This window comes from Vicia villosa, linkage group LG5 (assembly GCF_029867415.1).
Source record: "Vicia villosa cultivar HV-30 ecotype Madison, WI linkage group LG5, Vvil1.0, whole genome shotgun sequence".
Lineage (NCBI taxonomy): Eukaryota > Viridiplantae > Streptophyta > Magnoliopsida > Fabales > Fabaceae > Vicia > Vicia villosa.
The window spans coordinates 152,318,294-152,336,148 of NC_081184.1; the positions used below are offsets into that span (position 1 = coordinate 152,318,294).

A 17,855-nucleotide genomic window follows, 5' to 3' on the forward strand; every position below is an offset into this window, starting at 1 on the left:
TTAATAAATATTTTTTCATAATATTCAAAATATGAACTCGAATAGTAAAATGTAATATACATGTCTTGCAGCTTGTAAAATAACATTCACATCTTCTTGAAATAATAGATTTTGTATCACTGACATCATATTTGCCATAAACACATTTGTTCTCTCTCGACTTTCTCGCATTTTCTTAAGTTCATCCATCAACTCTTGATTTTCAGACAAAGAAACCTTTTGGTTTTGTAGGTTTTAGAATATTGCCTTTACAACACATGTGTCCCCTCTTGTCCTTTTACTTGGGAATGAATGTCATCCTTCTAAAGCATATGACTTTGTGTCTTTTGAGCTAATTGAGAAGTTTGGGTCTTATTACTATGTTTGTTTAGTTCTTCCTAAAATATTATAATAAATGGAATAAGACAAAATGCAACATGAGAATAACTAAATAAGATCATTTTTTTAAATGGCTTAAATGCACCTTTATTCCCTGTAAGTTAGCGAGTTTTTGATTTTCGTCTCTGTAAGTTTTTTTTGTCTGAGTCCCTCCCTATATTTCACTTTTGCGTTCCTTCTAGTCCCTAAAATCAAAATCCGCAGGAAACCTGCAGATTTTCCTGCTAATTTTGGCTTTAGGGACTAAACTGCAAGCAAAAAGTTAGTTATGGGACTCAGACAACAAAAAAACTTACATGGACGAAAATCAAAAACTCGCTAACTTACAGGGACCAAAAGTGCATTTAAGCCTTTTTAAATTCGTGAGATCACTTCTTTAAGAAAAGCATATAAATACGACATTGGCTTAATAAAGAGAATCTTATTAAAATTTTGACAATTATTTACTATAAGTCAAAACATAACTGTAAATCATATTTTTGATAATATTGATATATATATATATCCTGTCATAATATTCAATCCGAAGTATCTATCTATATTATAAAATACGATGTATCGAAGAATCCCATTCATTAACATTCAATAATGTTAGAAGAATTTAATAAATATTACAGATTAATTAATAAAATTTCCACCCTATTAACATCATACCAACATAGTACCCGTTTACCTGGATCCATCACACTGGATGATGTGTCATATTTGCTACATCTTCCTATCGGTGAAAGATTATTAAACCGCTCCAATATGACCAGACTTGATGCACTAAAGATGATGGTGAGCTATTTGGGAGCTGACCCAGAGGATGCCCTTAAGGGTTGGAAGACAAATAGGGTGTCATGCTAGATTTGGATTTTTGGAGAACCTATACGAACACCAAATGGCTGCAAAAGTGGAGGCCAATGGTCATGATAAACAAATTATGTATCCTAGAGCATGAGTATTGATGTCATACCTTATGTACTTGGTTGGCACAACCATATTTGTGGAAAAGAGTGTCAATTACGTTAATGTGGTTCACCTTATATACTTCATTGACTTAGAGCGAATTCATGAGTACAATTGAGGGATTGTTTGTTTGGTTTATCTGTACTCAAAGTTAGCTGAAGGTTCTCTTTGGAAGACTAAATAGATGACAACTACTTGCACACTATTTACGGTAATATATTTGCATTATTGATTGTCATTGTACCATTTTCATAACACTCGTGATACACCATTACTAATAATTCATTAGTACCATTTTCATAAGAGGTGTGTTACACGATTACTAATAGTTCATCTATACCATTTTCAGGTACGGATCCTCCAACAATTTCCATGTATCTTCGGTTGGTCGTTTGTTGATGACTATGATAACACTGAAACGCGTCACATATTTGACTCGATTTGCACATGTTTTACCATTGTTTTTTGTTATTTCTAGTATTATGTTGGTGTTTTATCTATTTTTAGGTGTTTGACCTTAGGAGAGGTTTACGCGAAGAAACAAAGCAAACTGGACGAAAAACGAAGGAAAATGATTATTTTGCACTCAAGGTGTTCTAGATGGCGTTCATTGTGGAGAAAGCCAAGAGGTGAGCGGCGTGTTCCTCCCACTAACGATCAGGAAGACTTAGTCTTCCCCATTTTGTGAAGATGGTGTTCACCGTAGGGGGTGGCGTTCGCCACCCTTTGTTTTTTTCTTAAGGAAGTTGAGAAGTGGACTTGGGCTTGGTATCCATTTTCTCCACTAGTCCTTACCTTTCCTCACACGAATTCAGCAACCGCCAAGGCATATTTAAGGGTTTCTAAGCATTATAAGTTACTTTTCACTTTTATAGGCATCCAAACTTAGTACAACTTAGGCACAAATTTATATTCAAAATGCTTTAATTCTTCACACTGGAGGATTATCGCATTGTTGTGTCGGGTTTGGAGCACTTTTATTTTGAATCAATTTATCATCCCGCATTTACATTCCGAATTAGTTTATTTCTCACATTTTCTTTCAATCGAAGTTTATTTTCACTGTACCAGATTCAAGCCTCCGCTTGGAGCAAGTTCTTATTTAATTCAACTTTATTTATATTTTGTCTTCTTTACTTTATTTCGCACGCTTATTTTATCGCACGTTCTTATTTATCATGTTTACTTCCGTATTTCAAACAAAAGCTTTTATTTTTACCGCAATTATGTCAAACTAATTTCTTAAGTGTTGGAATTTGAGGACCGTCGATTCAACGACACTGTTTATTTTGTTTCTTCAGGATTACAACTGAGGGTTGTTTTGGTTTTAATACAGTTTTTCTAAACTTAATTTGATTGCTTATTACGAGAGTAAAATCGTGAACATGTCGGGTAAGATCGAAGGCCGTCTGGTACTAAAGAATAAAATTAGTTTATTTTTGGTTAATATTTCTAGAACGTGATTTTAAAAACTATTAAGCGTTCATATGTTTAACATCCGGTTATCCGAGCATATGTCGGGAACCCTTTTAAGAAAACTTTCCAATCAAAACTACTTTATAACTGAGTAAAAGCTTTAATTTCTTTAAAAAAGGATTTACTACTTTAACGCAGTACGCAACTGTGGAACGTGACAACCACGGTAAAAATTAGAAAGTAAAATTCGGTTTTCAATACGCGAGAGCGACAATTCCTGTTCAATTAATTCTTTTTCAAGGTAGAAAATATTGGTCTTTAAGTAATTCTAATTAGAAATAATAAGAGTGTTGTTGTTCAATGAAAGCCACGCTTGAGTACTATTTCCCTGAATTCATTAAAAAACGATATATTATCCATTAGGTCTCAGTGGGTTCGACAAACTTTTATATTACTCTGATACACTTCGTATACTTGCAAAAACACGCGATCAAGTTTTTGGCGCTGTTGTCGGGGACCAATTGCATCAAATATCATAACCCTGTTATTACACCGTCTATACTAAGGCACCCTTTTTTCCGGTAAATGTGAAGATCTCGCTGTACCAGAGCTTTAGTAGATCCAACAGAAGAACCATAAATATACGCATGTGCACGACTTTTGCTCCAACGAATTAAGAGAGCAATGGCAAAAGAACAAGACCGTAAACCACTTAAGGATTTTACTTTACCTTCTAACGAGGAACCTCATTCAAGTATTGTGAACCCTGCAATCGCAACTTAAAATTTTGAACAGAAACCCACTCTATTGCTAATTGTGCAATGAAACTAGTTTACCGGTCTGTCAACAGAGAATCCAAACCAACACTTAAAAGTGTTCATCCAACTAGATGACACATTGAAATTCAATGGTGTCCCTCCTAAGGAAATGTGATTACGTTTATTCCCCTTTTCCTCGGAGATAGTGCAAGGACATGGCTAAGTTCCCTCCCAGCAATTTCAATCACCACTTGGAATGACTTGAAGAAAGTGTTTCTTGTTATATACTTCCCACCAAGTAAGATTGTTGGTCTATGAAACCAAATAACCAAATTTACCCAATAAGATGGTGAATCTCTTTTTGACGCTTGGGAAAAATACAAAGATCTATTAAGAGCATGTCCACACCAAGGATTAGAACAATGGTTGACCATCCATACCTTTTATAACAGACTTCTCTACAACACTAAGATGACCATAGACGCTGCTGCTAGAGGTGCATTAATCAACAAACCATACCCCAATGCATGCGCACTCATAGAGAACATGGCACAAAACCATTATCAATGAGGGACTGAACGAACATCAGTAGAGAAAAAAGAAACAAATGGAGGTATGTACGAAGTTAATGGCCTAGATCAGAAGGATATTCAGTGGCCTGCAACACTCGATCTGTGGTCGGTCCAAAAGAGAAGGAGGGATGTACCTGAAAGACAGTCGATGACAAAGTGAGGTTCAAAGTGAAAAGAGTAAGTACAAAGTAGAGAATGAATTGAATCACCGACCCTCTTATGAAAGAGGGTATTTATAGTACCCTAGCTTTGGACCAAGGTCTTCTGTTTTGAGCTGAATCCACAAACCCAAAATAGAAGACTGCTCGTGAACCTCGGGAGGTGGAGGACCGGTTCTTTCGGACGGCAGTTGGCCACGTGCCCTTGAATGGGGACGTGGGTGACAAGCTCGCCAACGACTACATACATTTAGATCGTTATTAGGCCTTCATTGCAGTTACGCGGGACTGGGCTCTGCCCGACAGTGAGCTTACCACATACCCAGTCCAGAACAGTATTTTAAAAATAAAAGTATAATATGATAGAATACATGCCTCTTATTAGTTGACAGTGTAAAAATATTTTAAACCGTCAGTGTATATTCTTTTTTCTCTAGTTTTTTTACCTCAAGAAAATAATAAATAGTAGTATTAGTTATAAATTAAATATTTAATATTTATAATTATTTTTAAAACAAATTATGTCCTTTAAATTTAACCACAATAAAATTTAATTTCTAATAAACCGCACACATTTTAGGGGTGGATAAAGAAACTTCTCAAATATAATTCCCTTGCTAGTTGAGAGTCATAGTGGGCCAACAAAAAAAGTTGATAACCCTAATAGGCCGACAAAAATTAAAAAATGGGCCGTGAAGATTAGGCCCGTCAACAAGCCCTTGTGTTTTTGGCGGGAAGACGTTGGTACCTTGTATAATTTCCCGCCACTCAACTGGTCGTGTTCATTAGGAATAGCTAGAAGAAGAACTGTGAAATCAAATTCCAAACTTCAGAGACCTAGTGGAGGTTAGGGTTTTATATCCATTTCTCAGAAGCTTCAACTGGTTAAGCGAAAATGGAAGCTTTCGGCGGTTACTTGGTCGATGAGAAAGCCGTTAGGGTTGAGAACGCTTTCTTAGATTTTCTCAAAAGGTACTATACTCTATCCCTCTTCGTTTTCTTCAATTTCTTCTCCTTCTTCAATTTTTGTAATTTTGTAATGATTTACTGAATAACCGTTTCTGTTTTGTTGAATCACAGTTTTAGATCCGGACAACGGAATGAACTGTATTACGAAGCAGAGATTGAAGTGATGAGAGCTAACGAGTCCAACACCATGTTCATTGATTTCGAGCATGTTATCAGATTCAGTGATCTTCTTCAGAAAGCTATCTCCGATGAATATCTGAGGTTATTTTTACATTTCATTTCATTTAGATTTTTATTGAAGTTGTTGAAACCCTAAAATTTGTTATTATTTTGGGATTTTAGGATACTAACACTTGTTTTCTGTGTTGATGATTATAGGTTTGAACCTTACTTGCAGAATGCCTGCAAGAGGTTCGTTATGGAGCTCAAGCCAACCTTTATATCCGACGATAACCCTAACAAGGACATCAATGTTGCGTTCTATAACATTCCAATTGTTAAGAGGTATATATTTTTCTTCAATTTTTGGTCCTATTATGTTAATACTAGTTTAACTTATTTTTAAATTCAGAATGGAGGTTGTGGAATTGTGATTTTGTATGTATGTTTATGCAATTGAAAATTAAGTTTGAGAGTTTCTTTTTGATGAGATGTTCACTGCTGAACTTATACACCTGCAGGTTAAGAGAGTTGGCTACATCAGAGATTGGAAGGCTTGTATCTGTAACAGGAGTGGTAACAAGGACAAGTGAGGTTCGACCCGAGCTTCTCCAAGGGACTTTCAAGTGTCTTGAATGTGGTGGGGTTATAAAGAATGTTGAACAGCAATTCAAGTATACTGAGGTAGTTACTAGTCTGTTACTTTTTTCATACTTAGTACTAGTACTATGTTATATATCATTCATTACTTTTTTAAATGATTGTTCTATTTGTGCCACTGCAGCCAACAATCTGTCCGAATGCCACCTGTAACAATAGAACAAGGTGGGCTCTGCTGCGCCAAGAGAGCAAATTTACTGATTGGCAAAGGGTCAGAATGCAGGAGACTTCCAAAGAGATACCCGCGGGCTCTTTGCCTAGGTCATTGGATGTTATTCTCCGTCATGAGATTGTCGAACATGCTAGGGCTGGTGACACGTGAGCCTCTTTTTGCCCCCTTATTTGCTTGAAATGTTTAAATTTTATTGAAATGTTTACTTTTTAGACTTTACCAACTCAATAACCAAACTACACTGTCCCTTCGCAGCGTGATTTTTACTGGCACTGTAATTGTCATACCTGATATATTGGCATTGGCATCCCCCGGAGAGAGATCAGAGTGTCGTAGGGAAGCTTCTCAACGCAAGGGTTCTTCATCTGGAAATGAAGGTGTGAGGGGCCTTAGGGCTCTGGGAGTCAGAGACCTCTCCTATCGTCTAGCTTTTATTGCCAACTCTGTTCAGGTTGGTTATTTGTGTTTTGTTATTGGTACTTTAATTTTTATGATGTAACTTTAGTTTTTGTGATTGATGTGTTTTCTGAATGGTCTGTTCCAGATTTGTGATGGTAGAAGAGAAATAGACATCAGGAATAGGAAGAAGGATTCAGAGGAAGATGATCAGCTATTTTCTGTAAGTTGAATACTACCTCTGCATTGTCATGCCACCATCTGATTTTGATTTCATATTGTCAGCTGTTGTGACCGACTGGTTTTACCTATATTATGATTTAGAATATTTTTGTGATTGCTTTTATCAAGTCACGTAATTTAGGTTGATCACCATTCCTGTTATATTTATCAACAGTATGAGATTATTTCTGGTCAAATTTGGTTTTTTTGTTCATTGCTAGCTGCTGTCCTTAACCTGTTCAATTTTCTTTAGCACACATTCTAAGCATATACATAATGTTATTTGTCAACTCTTCTGATATAATTGAGAAAATAATGAGCCTTGTATTTGGCTGTTTGTTTAACAGCAACAGGAACTGGATGAAGTTCAAAAAATGAGGAACACGCCAGATTTCTTCACAAAACTTGTTGAGAGTGTTGCTCCTACTATTTTTGGTCATCAAGATATTAAGAGAGCAATCCTTCTTATGCTTATGAGTGGGGTCCATAAATCTACTCATGAAGGCATCAGCCTTAGAGGAGACATAAATGTTTGTATTGTTGGAGATCCTAGCTGTGCAAAGTCTCAATTTCTCAAGTACTACCCTTTCTCTTTTTCTTTGATCACTTTCAGTGGTTTGTGCGAATTGAATGGATTATGTATGGTTATCATTGCGAATTGAATGGATTATTTATGGTTATCATTTCAGGTATACTTCAAGCATTGTTCCAAGATCTGTGTACACATCTGGTAAATCATCATCTGCTGCTGGTTTGACTGCAACTGTTGCCAAGGAACCAGAAACTGGGGAGTTTTGTATTGAGGTCAATATCTGCGCTCTTAATACAAGCATCTGGATAGATTAGCCTAGGAAAAAGATTAGAAATTCATACTGTTCAAAAATGTCCATTATTTATCTTGAGTTGTGTTTTTGTGTCTTTGGTTTGGCAAATTTAAACTGGTACATCCCTAATGGTTCCTAGTTTTAATTAGATAAAACTAATGCTATTGTTTGTCCCAATTACTTGACAAAGCATGATAATAGGATTAGAGCTGCGTTGGGTTGAAAGTACTTGCAGGAAATTATGAATTAAGCATTCTAGAAAAATTGCATGTTGTAGAGGAATTCCCTTGGTTATAAACAAATTCCAAAGGAGTGGGTATTAAGAAACATGTCTTGTTTTCTTATGTAAGACCTCGTTTTCAGGCTGGTGCTTTGATGCTTGCTGACAATGGCATTTGCTGCATTGATGAATTTGACAAGATGGACATAAGAGATCAGGTAAGAGGCATACATTTTTCGACTGGCTTTAAATGTTATAGACTGGGTTATATATATCTCACATTTGATTCCATTAAAGGTTGCAATTCACGAGGCTATGGAACAACAAACTATTAGTATCACGAAAGCAGGAATACAAGCAACACTCAATGCTCGCACTTCCATTCTTGCCGCTGCCAACCCCGCTGGAGGACGGTATGACAAGTCTAAGCCGCTGAAGGTAACATGTTCTGCTAATCTGGCTATTAATTGCCTTATGGAGTACAACATGGCCTAATTTAATTTTTTCCCCTTTATTGTTCCAGTACAATGTGGCCCTTCCACCTGCTATACTCTCAAGGTTTGATCTTGTATACATCATGATTGATGACCCAGACGATACTACAGATTACCACATAGCTTCTCACATTGTGCGGGTTCATCAAAAGCGTGAAGATGCTCTTGCTCCTACTTTCACTACCGCAGAACTGAAGCGTTATATAGCCTATGCAAAAACTCTTAAACCTAAGGTTTGAACACTTTTAATGATCAAGCTGCATTGGGCTAATTTTACCTTTGTGCTTATTTCTCACTTAACCTGATTAATGCAGCTAACGTCAGATGCAAGAAAACTACTGGTAGACTCTTATGTATCTCTTCGTAGGGCTGATACAAATCCTGGCAGTAGGGTTGCATATCGTATGACAGTTAGGCAGTTGGAGGCTTTAATCAGGCTGTCGGAGGCCGTTGCACGGTGTCATTTGGATAATCAGGTGTTTAAAGTTTGCAGGATCAGGTCATTATGCATTTGTATGTCTTTTCCTTCCCTGGGCTAAAGATGATTTTCTGATTTTATTACAGGTACAACCTCGCCATGTTCGTTTAGCAGTAAAACTGCTGCAAACATCTATAATAAGGTAGGGCATATTTCTTGTCTGTTTTAAATTTCTACTTTGGGAGCTAACTTTTTGCCATAACTAACTACCAATTTTACTTTTTATTCCTTGCAGAGTGGAGTCCAGTGAGATTGATCTATCTGAGTTTCAAGATCAAGATAGGGAGGGAGAAGCAGGCAGTGGTGATGGAAATAACAATGATGTTGATGGAACTAATGGTGATAATGGTGAGGTGTCTCTTACCAATTATGCCTTACAGTCATCTATGTGATGCAATTTAATTATTCATAGGTTTAATTACTTTGCAGAAAATCCAGCGGATGGATCTAACCCCCAAAGAAAGAAATCAACTGTAACTGATGAATACTTTCAGAGGATTACCAAGGCCCTTGTCATGCGTCTTAGACAACATGAGGAGACTGCAGTGCAACAAGGTTTTTACTTGAAACTTGTTTATACAATATCTTAACACTGTTATACTTCAAAGTTTTGATCATTTACATTGCTCTGTAAAATTTAAATTCTTAAATATATTCAAATTCTGAATACCCTTGGCCTGACTTACATTAATTTATATAAACATTTGTTAGGAATACTACAAAGTGCTCAATGTTATCATATTGAAATATGAATTATCTGTGGGCTTGTTAATTGCAGGAAATGAGTTGGCTGGGATGAGGCAACGAGATTTGATTAAATGGTATGTAGACCAGCAAAATGAGAAAAATAACTACAGTTCTATAGAGGAGGCTAAAACTGAAGTTTCCCAAATTAAAGCAATTATAGAGGTATATACTTGTTTTATACTACTATTCTTTCAACGAAATAAGTATATTGTAGGCAGACATGTTAATTATATCAAACGTTTTACTGTAGATTTTAATTCGAAGAGAGGGGCATTTGATAGTGGTAGATGATGGTAGACAAGCAGCAGCAGAAGCTGCTGGTGCAGAGCAAACCGAGTCTGCAGCTAGAAATGATAGAATTTTGGCTGTAGCTCCTAATTATGTCATTGACTGATAGCCTAGTATTGAAGAAAGAAACTGGAAATCACCTCATTTTGCAGTCCCAGTATTACAGCGAGTTGATGGCTGTTTCTGGGCTGCAAGCCGGTTATTGAAGATTGTATTAGTAATGCAGGAAAACTGATGCATGTTGCTCTAATAATGCATCTGCATCTGATTATGTATAACCAAAGGGCCAACCAGCAGTCTGTATTTCATCTATTATTTTGTTGGTTCTCACCATTTCTATTTACTAAAATGATTGACGATGTGTCCATTATATTAGACAGTAAATGGTATTTGTAATATTATTGACTTCAATTACATGCGGGAAGACTTATACGTATTTTACATTAAATTCCAGTTCTGAACAATTTTAATGGATTGGCCATTCTAACTATTCTTTTCAATGTTGCATTCAAAAAGAATTTTTTTACATAGAAATTCTTTTCAATTGAGTTGGAAGTTGAGTGTAATAGAAGCCAACTTTGAAACTATAACGGTAATGAGAAAAAAAGAAGAAATATGCGTCCTTTAAGAATTACAATTTATAAAGAGTATAATTCTAATAAATATTAATCAATCTAAAATTTCCTTGCTCCGCCTCTCTGTACAACCACATTTTCGCTAAGGAAGTAACAATTGACCATCCATTCACAATGGAAAGAGTTTTCCTTCTCTGCATCCAATTAAGTTGGATTTTTTCCATTAAATTTGGGACGGGGTCCTAGCTTACTTCCACTATTATTAACTTTGATTTCATCAAATCTAAATCTGACTATCATTGGAGTATTTATCAAGAAGTATATCTTTCTTTCAATACTATTTTAGTATATGTAGACAATTTAGTCCTTACCCACACCAATATATATCTGATAGGCAAGATCCTCCAAAGTCATATCTCTATGTAAGAGAATATGGGTCATGTTAACATGTGTCACAAGATACATGTTAAGGATATTATAATTAGAAAAAATTAAATATAATAAAATCATATTTAAAGTTTCAACATATTGAATGCACGTGTTTCAAGAATTTTTTTTATAAATAATTTATTAACTTATATTTTTGGGACTCGTATTAACTTTTTTTAAAGAATATATTGTTTAAATACCAAGACCCTCCAAAGGCATTTCTCTATGTAAAAGAAAATATTGTTTGAATTTTGTTTAGGACATTTTGAAGCAAAGACATTAAAAAAAACGATTTCGACACTGACACGACGACACTAATAATAATTTTAAAAAATAAATAAATTAAAGGTAATCACACCTCTTTTCAGAGATGTCGATACTACATATAGTAAGAACATATGTTTATTGGCACCAAACCAACTTCAATTCCAATGATCAAATCCACAATCTATATTCTGATCTTGAAAATTTTATTGCAAACCCAACATAATTAAGACGAATAATTGATAGATTGATTTATCTCACAGAGTCACATCCTAACATATCCTCTCATGCTTTTCTTCTGCTGCCATCTCTCCTGTACAATTTTTAGCCCAGATTTTTTATCTCATTTTTTCTCCACCATTAAATTAAATTTTCATCTAAAACTTTTTTTAAATAGTATATTCTTTTGAACAAAAATATGTAATACTTTAAATCAATTATAAAAAATTAAAACAAACTCACTAAAAAAACATAAAGATTAAAGAGTTCAGATTTGGAGCAAGACCTTAAACTTATTCTTTTATTAAAAGAAAATAAAAGATTAATTGTTAATATGTAACATTTTATCAAATAATTTCTAATTAATATAATTTGTATACATATAATCTATGATACTATAATATTCAATCTATAAATTTTGTAATAATGATATGGTATTAAAAAATATTGAATATGTCATGCTTAAAGTGTTAGTGTTGTATTGTATATAAAGTTTGCCACCTTGGTATAACATCATTAATTTAGAAATATAAAGATGCAACATATGTAAAATTTCAGAGTTAAAAAGTACCCAATAATGATAGAATATAGAAATACATATCCAGATATAAAAAACCTATGAAGTATTTCCAAACCAAATTCAGATTATAACAACTGAAATAGTTTAAAAAACAGCCAGAAGAACACTTTGGGTTCAAGGTATTTTTGAAAACAAAAAGGGTCTGGACCAAAGTATGTTCCACACCAATGTTTATATATTCATATGTTTTTGATACAGCAGAGCAGAGGAAATATGTGAACTGTGACAAGTTTTGATGATGAGCACCTTGTAAACTTGAAATGAAAATACATGCACAAACACAAAGAACCAACATTACGTTCCCGAACTTTACCACAAATCAGAGAGTTCAGTAAATTCTCCCCTTAGATTGAATTGACTCATTGATTAATTTCTTCTCACCTGTATCAACAGGAACCTTGAGGTGCCCTTAGAAGACGTGTAATAATTATTTCTGTGCCGATAAAATTATTGGTAATTTGACTTTGTGTGTTGATGGATGATTCAGTGTGCACATCATAAATCAGAATGTTTCGCTAAGATTCATCACTCTGGAATTTGTACCCAAGCTTCAAATTTGGTGGACCTCCTGATTCACCTCATTAACTTGCTTGCTTTCCCATGGCTTACCTGGCTTCACAATTGCAAGAATGAGATCGAGTTGTTTTTGCTGTTGTTCCTACATAAACGGTCAAATACAATCAAGACGAATCAAACTCCATGATAAAAAACGAATATTTTAGAAAATAAAATGTTCAAGAGAATACTAGATTCATGGTTTGCAAAACATTTTAATTCAGAATATAGCATTATGTCATATCGTTGTGTGGGTGATTAATACTGTAAACGAATCAAAATAAAATTTCTAAAGCACACGAAAGGTAAACCGTTAAATTTCTAAAATTTCTAAAGTTTTGCAGACCATGAATGCTAGTCACACAATAATTTTAACCTTTAAAGCCCAGTAACAAACTAGTGTCATTCAATTTTTTTAAGAGTGCTCTGTCGAGCAGAGTTTATGTAACATTTGAGAAATGACTACCTGCATCACTAGTAAAACTTTAAAGCCCACTAACAAACTAGTGTCATTAGATTTTTTAAGAGTGCTCTGTCGTGCAGAGTTTATGTAACATTGGAGAAATGACTACCTGCATTGCTAGTAAGACTTTCTGAATTTCCTGGACCTCCTTCTCTAAAACATCTGATTGCATGGCTAATACTGTTGCGGCCTGGGAATTCTTCTGTGCGAGAGAAGCAGTCTACAAGAAATTAACAAATAATTAAATTTTTTCAGTCTTTTTTAATTCACATTGAAACAGTATATCAACCTTCAACCAGTCACTCAAAATGTTAAGGTTAAGGAGCACTAATAAATATTAAGTTAGTGTAAATCTTATCTTTTATCAACAAAAATGAATTACAGTATACGACATCCCCAGAGGACATCACAGTACATGATCTGCATCCCGGAGAGTTTTTGCTTCATGCTCCTGAAACCAGATTGTGTCAATTTTTCCACAGATTCACATTTCACAATTGCAGTGGCTACTCTAGTGAATGGGGGTAAAACCCTTTGTACCCAGTTCATTTGTTTTCCAACTTCCCCTTCTTATGGGACACTTTCATAACTTCCCCTGTTTTTTTTTATCAGAATAACACTCACAAGGTTTGAAACCATTGTTTGACCATTCAATCATTTAAACTCTTGTTTACTAACTATTCTCTTCTCTGTTTCAGCACAAAATCCCCTGATACATAGTTTTTTGTCTTTTTTCTTTTAAGAAAATTTGGGAAGGGAGGAAATTTGTATTAATTCAAGTGACACTAGTGACCATTTTACAACTGTCCCCGAGGAGATTTGAACTGATACCTAGAGGTTACAAGGCTAAGCTCTTACCAGTGAGCTAGCACCACATTTTCAGCCAAAGCCCACCTTTTCTGTTAAGCCCATTGCTTTGTTCTATTCACGTACTATGTTCTGTTCACTGTCTTCACATGTCTTCTTTTCAGTATTCTCACATATCCCTATAATCTAGTTATGAGTTCTCACACAGGTTAATTCCCTTCCCATCCTTTGTTCTCTTGCAAAGGCTCTTCCTTCCTGTTTTTCTTTTTTTCCCCGTGTTCTGAGTTTTCTGTTTATTTCTTCATGACTTCTCTTTTTTTCCCCCTCGTGTTTTTAGCTTATAACTATGATTTTATCATCATCAGTTAGAATATTTATTTAAATTTGGGTAATCTTTCATTTTTTTTTATCATTTATATATGTCTTGTAAGTTGTATCTATATCTTCAATAATGCATCAGGCTCTATTCCCTAAAGCAGTTTTGTGGTTAGTCGTTCTGCGCCAACTACCCAAGATTGAGAGATGCATCAATGCTTCAAGTTCTAATGCACTCATATAAGTGATTTGTTTAGAGACATAAAATCATACATTTACGAGCTTCTATCTATAAGCTAGTATGTTTGTAGGAAATTGGTGCTTAATTACAACTTACAACCATGGAGCTGAATCTGATGACGAACCCATGAATACACACTTGGAATTCTGTATACTTTCTAATTCAAGTGTTTCTGGTTGCAAATCTAGGTTGTTGAGGTCATTTTGTAAAGCATTTTATAACGTAGGGCTGCCAAAACTGCCCATGAACCTTAATTTTGTTAACAACCTAACATAGCTAGAACTAGAATAGCTGACATATATTAATAAAACCCCACAAACATACAACGCATTTACACTATACTTTCGAAAACAAAATTGTCAATATTATGATTATTTAAACTAGTCATTTGTCAATCGTGCAATACATCTACGATCCTTACATTGCTCTATGAATGAAATCACTTATACGATCCTATTCTATCCGGTATTCATTTCACTAGACCTTTTCCATTGGTTAAAACTATATTGAATGTGTTTGATTCCGTGGAGACAAAAAATGATTTTAATTAAAAGATTTACGTTTAGATACATTTATAAAAAATGCATTTAACAATCTATTATGAAGAAAATATCAATTCTACTCGAGAACACTAAACATGTCATAATAAACTTTATGACTCTAGAATCACCTTTCTCTCTACCAAAATTGAATCAAACATTCACCAATTTCAATGCAAGCTCTGAATTGACTAAAAAATTCATCTTACACACGAACAAATCAACAACAACAATAACCAAGCTTATCCCACTAAGTGGAGTCAGCTACATAAATCAAACAACTCCATAATATTCTATCAAAAATCATATTTCTATTCACCTCATTAATCCTGAGATCTTTCTTAATAATTCCTCTTATAGTTTTTCAAAGTTTTCCTCTACTTCTACCTTTTAGACTACCCTACAATGTTATACTCTCCTTACTACACAATTCACCGTTTTACTCTCCATGCCCATGCTCTAACGACCTAAGTCTAGTTTCACGCGTATTTTCTACTATAGATGTTACCGAACACTCTCTCTAATGTTGTCGCAAAATTACAAAACTACTACTAGTAAAACAAAAGAGAGTAATTACCTCAGATATTGGTTCCTTCATATTCTTCCGAGTAAGCTGAAACCTCATCCCCAATTTCTCAAGCTGCCTAGACAAAATCCTAATAACATTAGCAGACCTAGCCATATCCCCTTCCAATTTCTGAATCCTCGGCAACAAACTCACCTTCGACACCGGAACTCCCTCAATCACAACATCCCTCCTTCTCCTAATCAACGCGCCACTCAAAACACCAACCACAAGCAACAACATACTCAACGGAGCAACCCTACTCCCAATCGCTTCATACAACTCCTTCTTCCACAGCGCAATCACGGCGACGTTAGCCGACACGATGAGCGAAGAGAGAAGACACAGGAACTCGAGCACTGAAAGGAAGGAGTCGATGACGGAATCGAAAATGGAATTGGCGACGACGTAGTTGGAGATGGAGGGTTGGGATTGGCGGCGGGATGAATCGGCGTGGAGGGTGAAGGAAGTAAACCGGGGGGGTGTGGGTGGGAGTTTGAGGTTGAGGATTGGAGTGGTGAGGTGCAAGGGGCGGAAGGGGGTGGTGAAAGTAGTTGAAGATGAAGAAGGTGAATGTGTGAAAGGGAGATGAAGGTGATGAGTGAGTAACATTTTTTTTGGTTTGAAGTTTGAGAGTGTTAGTGTGATTTGAAAAGAAGAAGAAGAAACATTGATTTGATTATTGGAGTATTGATATCATCGATATATGATTTTCAGCATTTTTTTACTACTATGGAATGCGGCTTTGGTTTGGATGAATTGATCTCATTGATTGCATTTTGTAGACTTTAATTAATTAACAATGTATCTACAAAATTTAGTATTAAGGTGTTTTATAGTTCCTAAGTTTTTTTACTTGATTTATTAAAGTGTTTTAGTTATACAAGTAATTTATAGTTTCCTAGAATAAAGATGATTTTATTAGTTTTAAAAGTGGTCGGTCTACCTCTTAATCAATCCAAAAACTCCACAAGAGGGTAGAAGGCACGAGGGAGTGTCGTCACATGACAGCGCGTAAAACACCACAAGAGGGTAGAAGGCACGAGGGAGCGTCGTCACATGACAGCGCGTGAGAGTGTCTGACCTACCTCAACCGATTCAAGTTAACCTATGCAATATTCAAAATTGGTACAGACGCGTTAGACAACATATTAGGCAAAGTAACTAACACGACCACCATTCCATAAGATAATCGTTCCTTCTATTAAAGGGGGGAGACTAGTTCGCATATCCTCACGATCTAGCAATGCGGGTAGGGAGAAGAACCAACGCAGTGATAACTGCTTTTTCTAAAGGGTCAAACTTATATATACTCTGACCACACGGTTAGAGAGATCAATCACTTTATACATACTAAGCATCCTAAAATTCCATTGTCATCCCTACCTAAGCACAAATACAATTGACTCCATCGCAAGTCTCGGTAAAACTAATATAGGTCACACTCTTACTTTTTTTTAAATCTTGGTATCTGGTCTTGCGACCGACTAATCCAAGAGGACTAATTCCACCTCCACTAGCAGGCCTCCCGTTTAAAGCCAGAGCAAAATTCTGTATGGACTAGCTCGACACAAGGATTGTTAGCATCTAATAGGATTCAGACTCAAGACTTTGAGAGGGACAAGCTCTCAAGATCCAAACCTCAACTTTCTTAATTATAGTATTCACATGCCCAATCATTAACATGTGCAGGCTGCGCTACAATATTGGCCCCTAAATTCTGGGGCCTAATTTTTATTATTATTGAACAAAAAAATATAGAAAAGATACAAAAAATACTAACTACTACTAACGAGAGGATAATTTCTCCCGAGAAGGAAATGACAGGGACTAAGATTGCCTCTGGGAAAGGCAAAAGAAAGACCAACTATTGGAGGGGAGGAAGACATTTGAGACGAACCTTCAAAGTCAAAGTGCCAATATTGTTGGTATAGAGGCCAATTTAGATAGTTTCCAGGTGGACCTTGAGGATGCCTGTATGGATGGATTCATAATCGAAGATCAAGGGTTTGAGAAAGCGAAGCAATATGTTGTTTGTACCCCGAGTTTGACCTTGGAGAGCTTGGTTATTTCATGGTAGCGGTGGATGACCGTCTGGTGGAAGAAACTGACTTGTGGGGGATCAACCTGGGATGAAGAGATAAAGATACCACCATCTCCCAAGGAGGCGACTTCAACTGTCAAAGTTGTTAGAAAATTTGTCCAACCAAAGGTCTCACTCAAAGACACACCTTCCACCTAGGAGTTTATTTTCTATTTTTGTTGTATTTTACTCGAGTAACCTCTTTTCTTATGTTGGAATTTTTGTAATACTTCTACTTCTTAATCAATGAATTTTGTTTCAGTTTTACCTTTTACCTTTTACCTTTTACCTTTTATCTTTTGTAATACTTTCACTTCTATATTATTATTATCATTAATAAAATAGTTTTTATGTTTTT

The 17,855-nt window shown here is 35.4% G+C and overlaps 2 protein-coding genes and 1 non-coding gene across 3 annotated transcripts; 1 reads left to right on the forward strand and 2 right to left on the reverse strand.

Annotated features, from left to right (window-relative positions):
• Positions 1-3,812: 3,812 nt before the first annotated feature.
• LOC131608395 (small nucleolar RNA R71) lies at positions 3,813-3,919 on the reverse strand. Its single transcript, XR_009285658.1, has one exon. It is a non-coding gene; the product is annotated as a small nucleolar RNA R71 (small nucleolar RNA).
• A 1,080-nt stretch (positions 3,920-4,999) lies between these two features.
• On the forward strand, positions 5,000-10,332 carry LOC131603247 (DNA replication licensing factor MCM6). Its single transcript, XM_058875546.1, has 18 exons — positions 5,000-5,205; positions 5,314-5,463; positions 5,581-5,706; positions 5,883-6,045; positions 6,146-6,339; positions 6,449-6,644; positions 6,738-6,812; positions 7,159-7,388; positions 7,501-7,615; positions 7,999-8,073; positions 8,153-8,293; positions 8,379-8,582; positions 8,664-8,825; positions 8,914-8,969; positions 9,063-9,175; positions 9,257-9,382; positions 9,606-9,736; positions 9,825-10,332. Exons 1-18 carry the CDS (start codon positions 5,129-5,131, stop codon positions 9,966-9,968), a joined length of 2,478 nt encoding a protein of 825 aa, XP_058731529.1. The 5' UTR covers positions 5,000-5,128; the 3' UTR covers positions 9,969-10,332.
• Positions 10,333-12,012: 1,680 nt separating this feature from the next.
• LOC131603248 (uncharacterized) lies at positions 12,013-16,151 on the reverse strand. The gene is made up of 3 exons (XM_058875547.1): positions 15,427-16,151; positions 13,057-13,167; positions 12,013-12,587 (listed from the first exon to the last, which is right to left on the reverse strand). The coding sequence occupies exons 1-3, from the start codon at positions 16,024-16,026 to the stop codon at positions 12,480-12,482; spliced, it is 819 nt and encodes a 272-aa protein (XP_058731530.1). The 5' UTR covers positions 16,027-16,151; the 3' UTR covers positions 12,013-12,479.
• Positions 16,152-17,855: the final 1,704 nt, after the last annotated feature.

What these genes read in the sequence shown, in the direction of transcription:
- LOC131603247 (XM_058875546.1), top strand. Translation starts at nt 5,129, where the DNA reads ATGGAAGCTTTCGGCGGTTACTTGGTCGATGAGAAAGCCGTTAGGGTT. An exon ending in AACATTCCAATTGTTAAGAG is followed by an intron (nt 5,707 to 5,882) that starts GTATATATTTTT and finishes ATACACCTGCAG; the next exon opens with GTTAAGAGAGTTGGCTACAT. An exon ending in ACAAGTCTAAGCCGCTGAAG is followed by an intron (nt 8,294 to 8,378) that starts GTAACATGTTCT and finishes TTATTGTTCCAG; the next exon opens with TACAATGTGGCCCTTCCACC.
- LOC131603248 (XM_058875547.1), bottom strand. Translation starts at nt 16,026, where the DNA reads ATGTTACTCACTCATCACCTTCATCTCCCTTTCACACATTCACCTTCT. An exon ending in TGAAGGAACCAATATCTGAG is followed by an intron (nt 13,168 to 15,426) that starts GTAATTACTCTC and finishes AATTTCTTGTAG; the next exon opens with ACTGCTTCTCTCGCACAGAA. An exon ending in AAGTCTTACTAGCAATGCAG is followed by an intron (nt 12,588 to 13,056) that starts GTAGTCATTTCT and finishes CCGTTTATGTAG; the next exon opens with GAACAACAGCAAAAACAACT.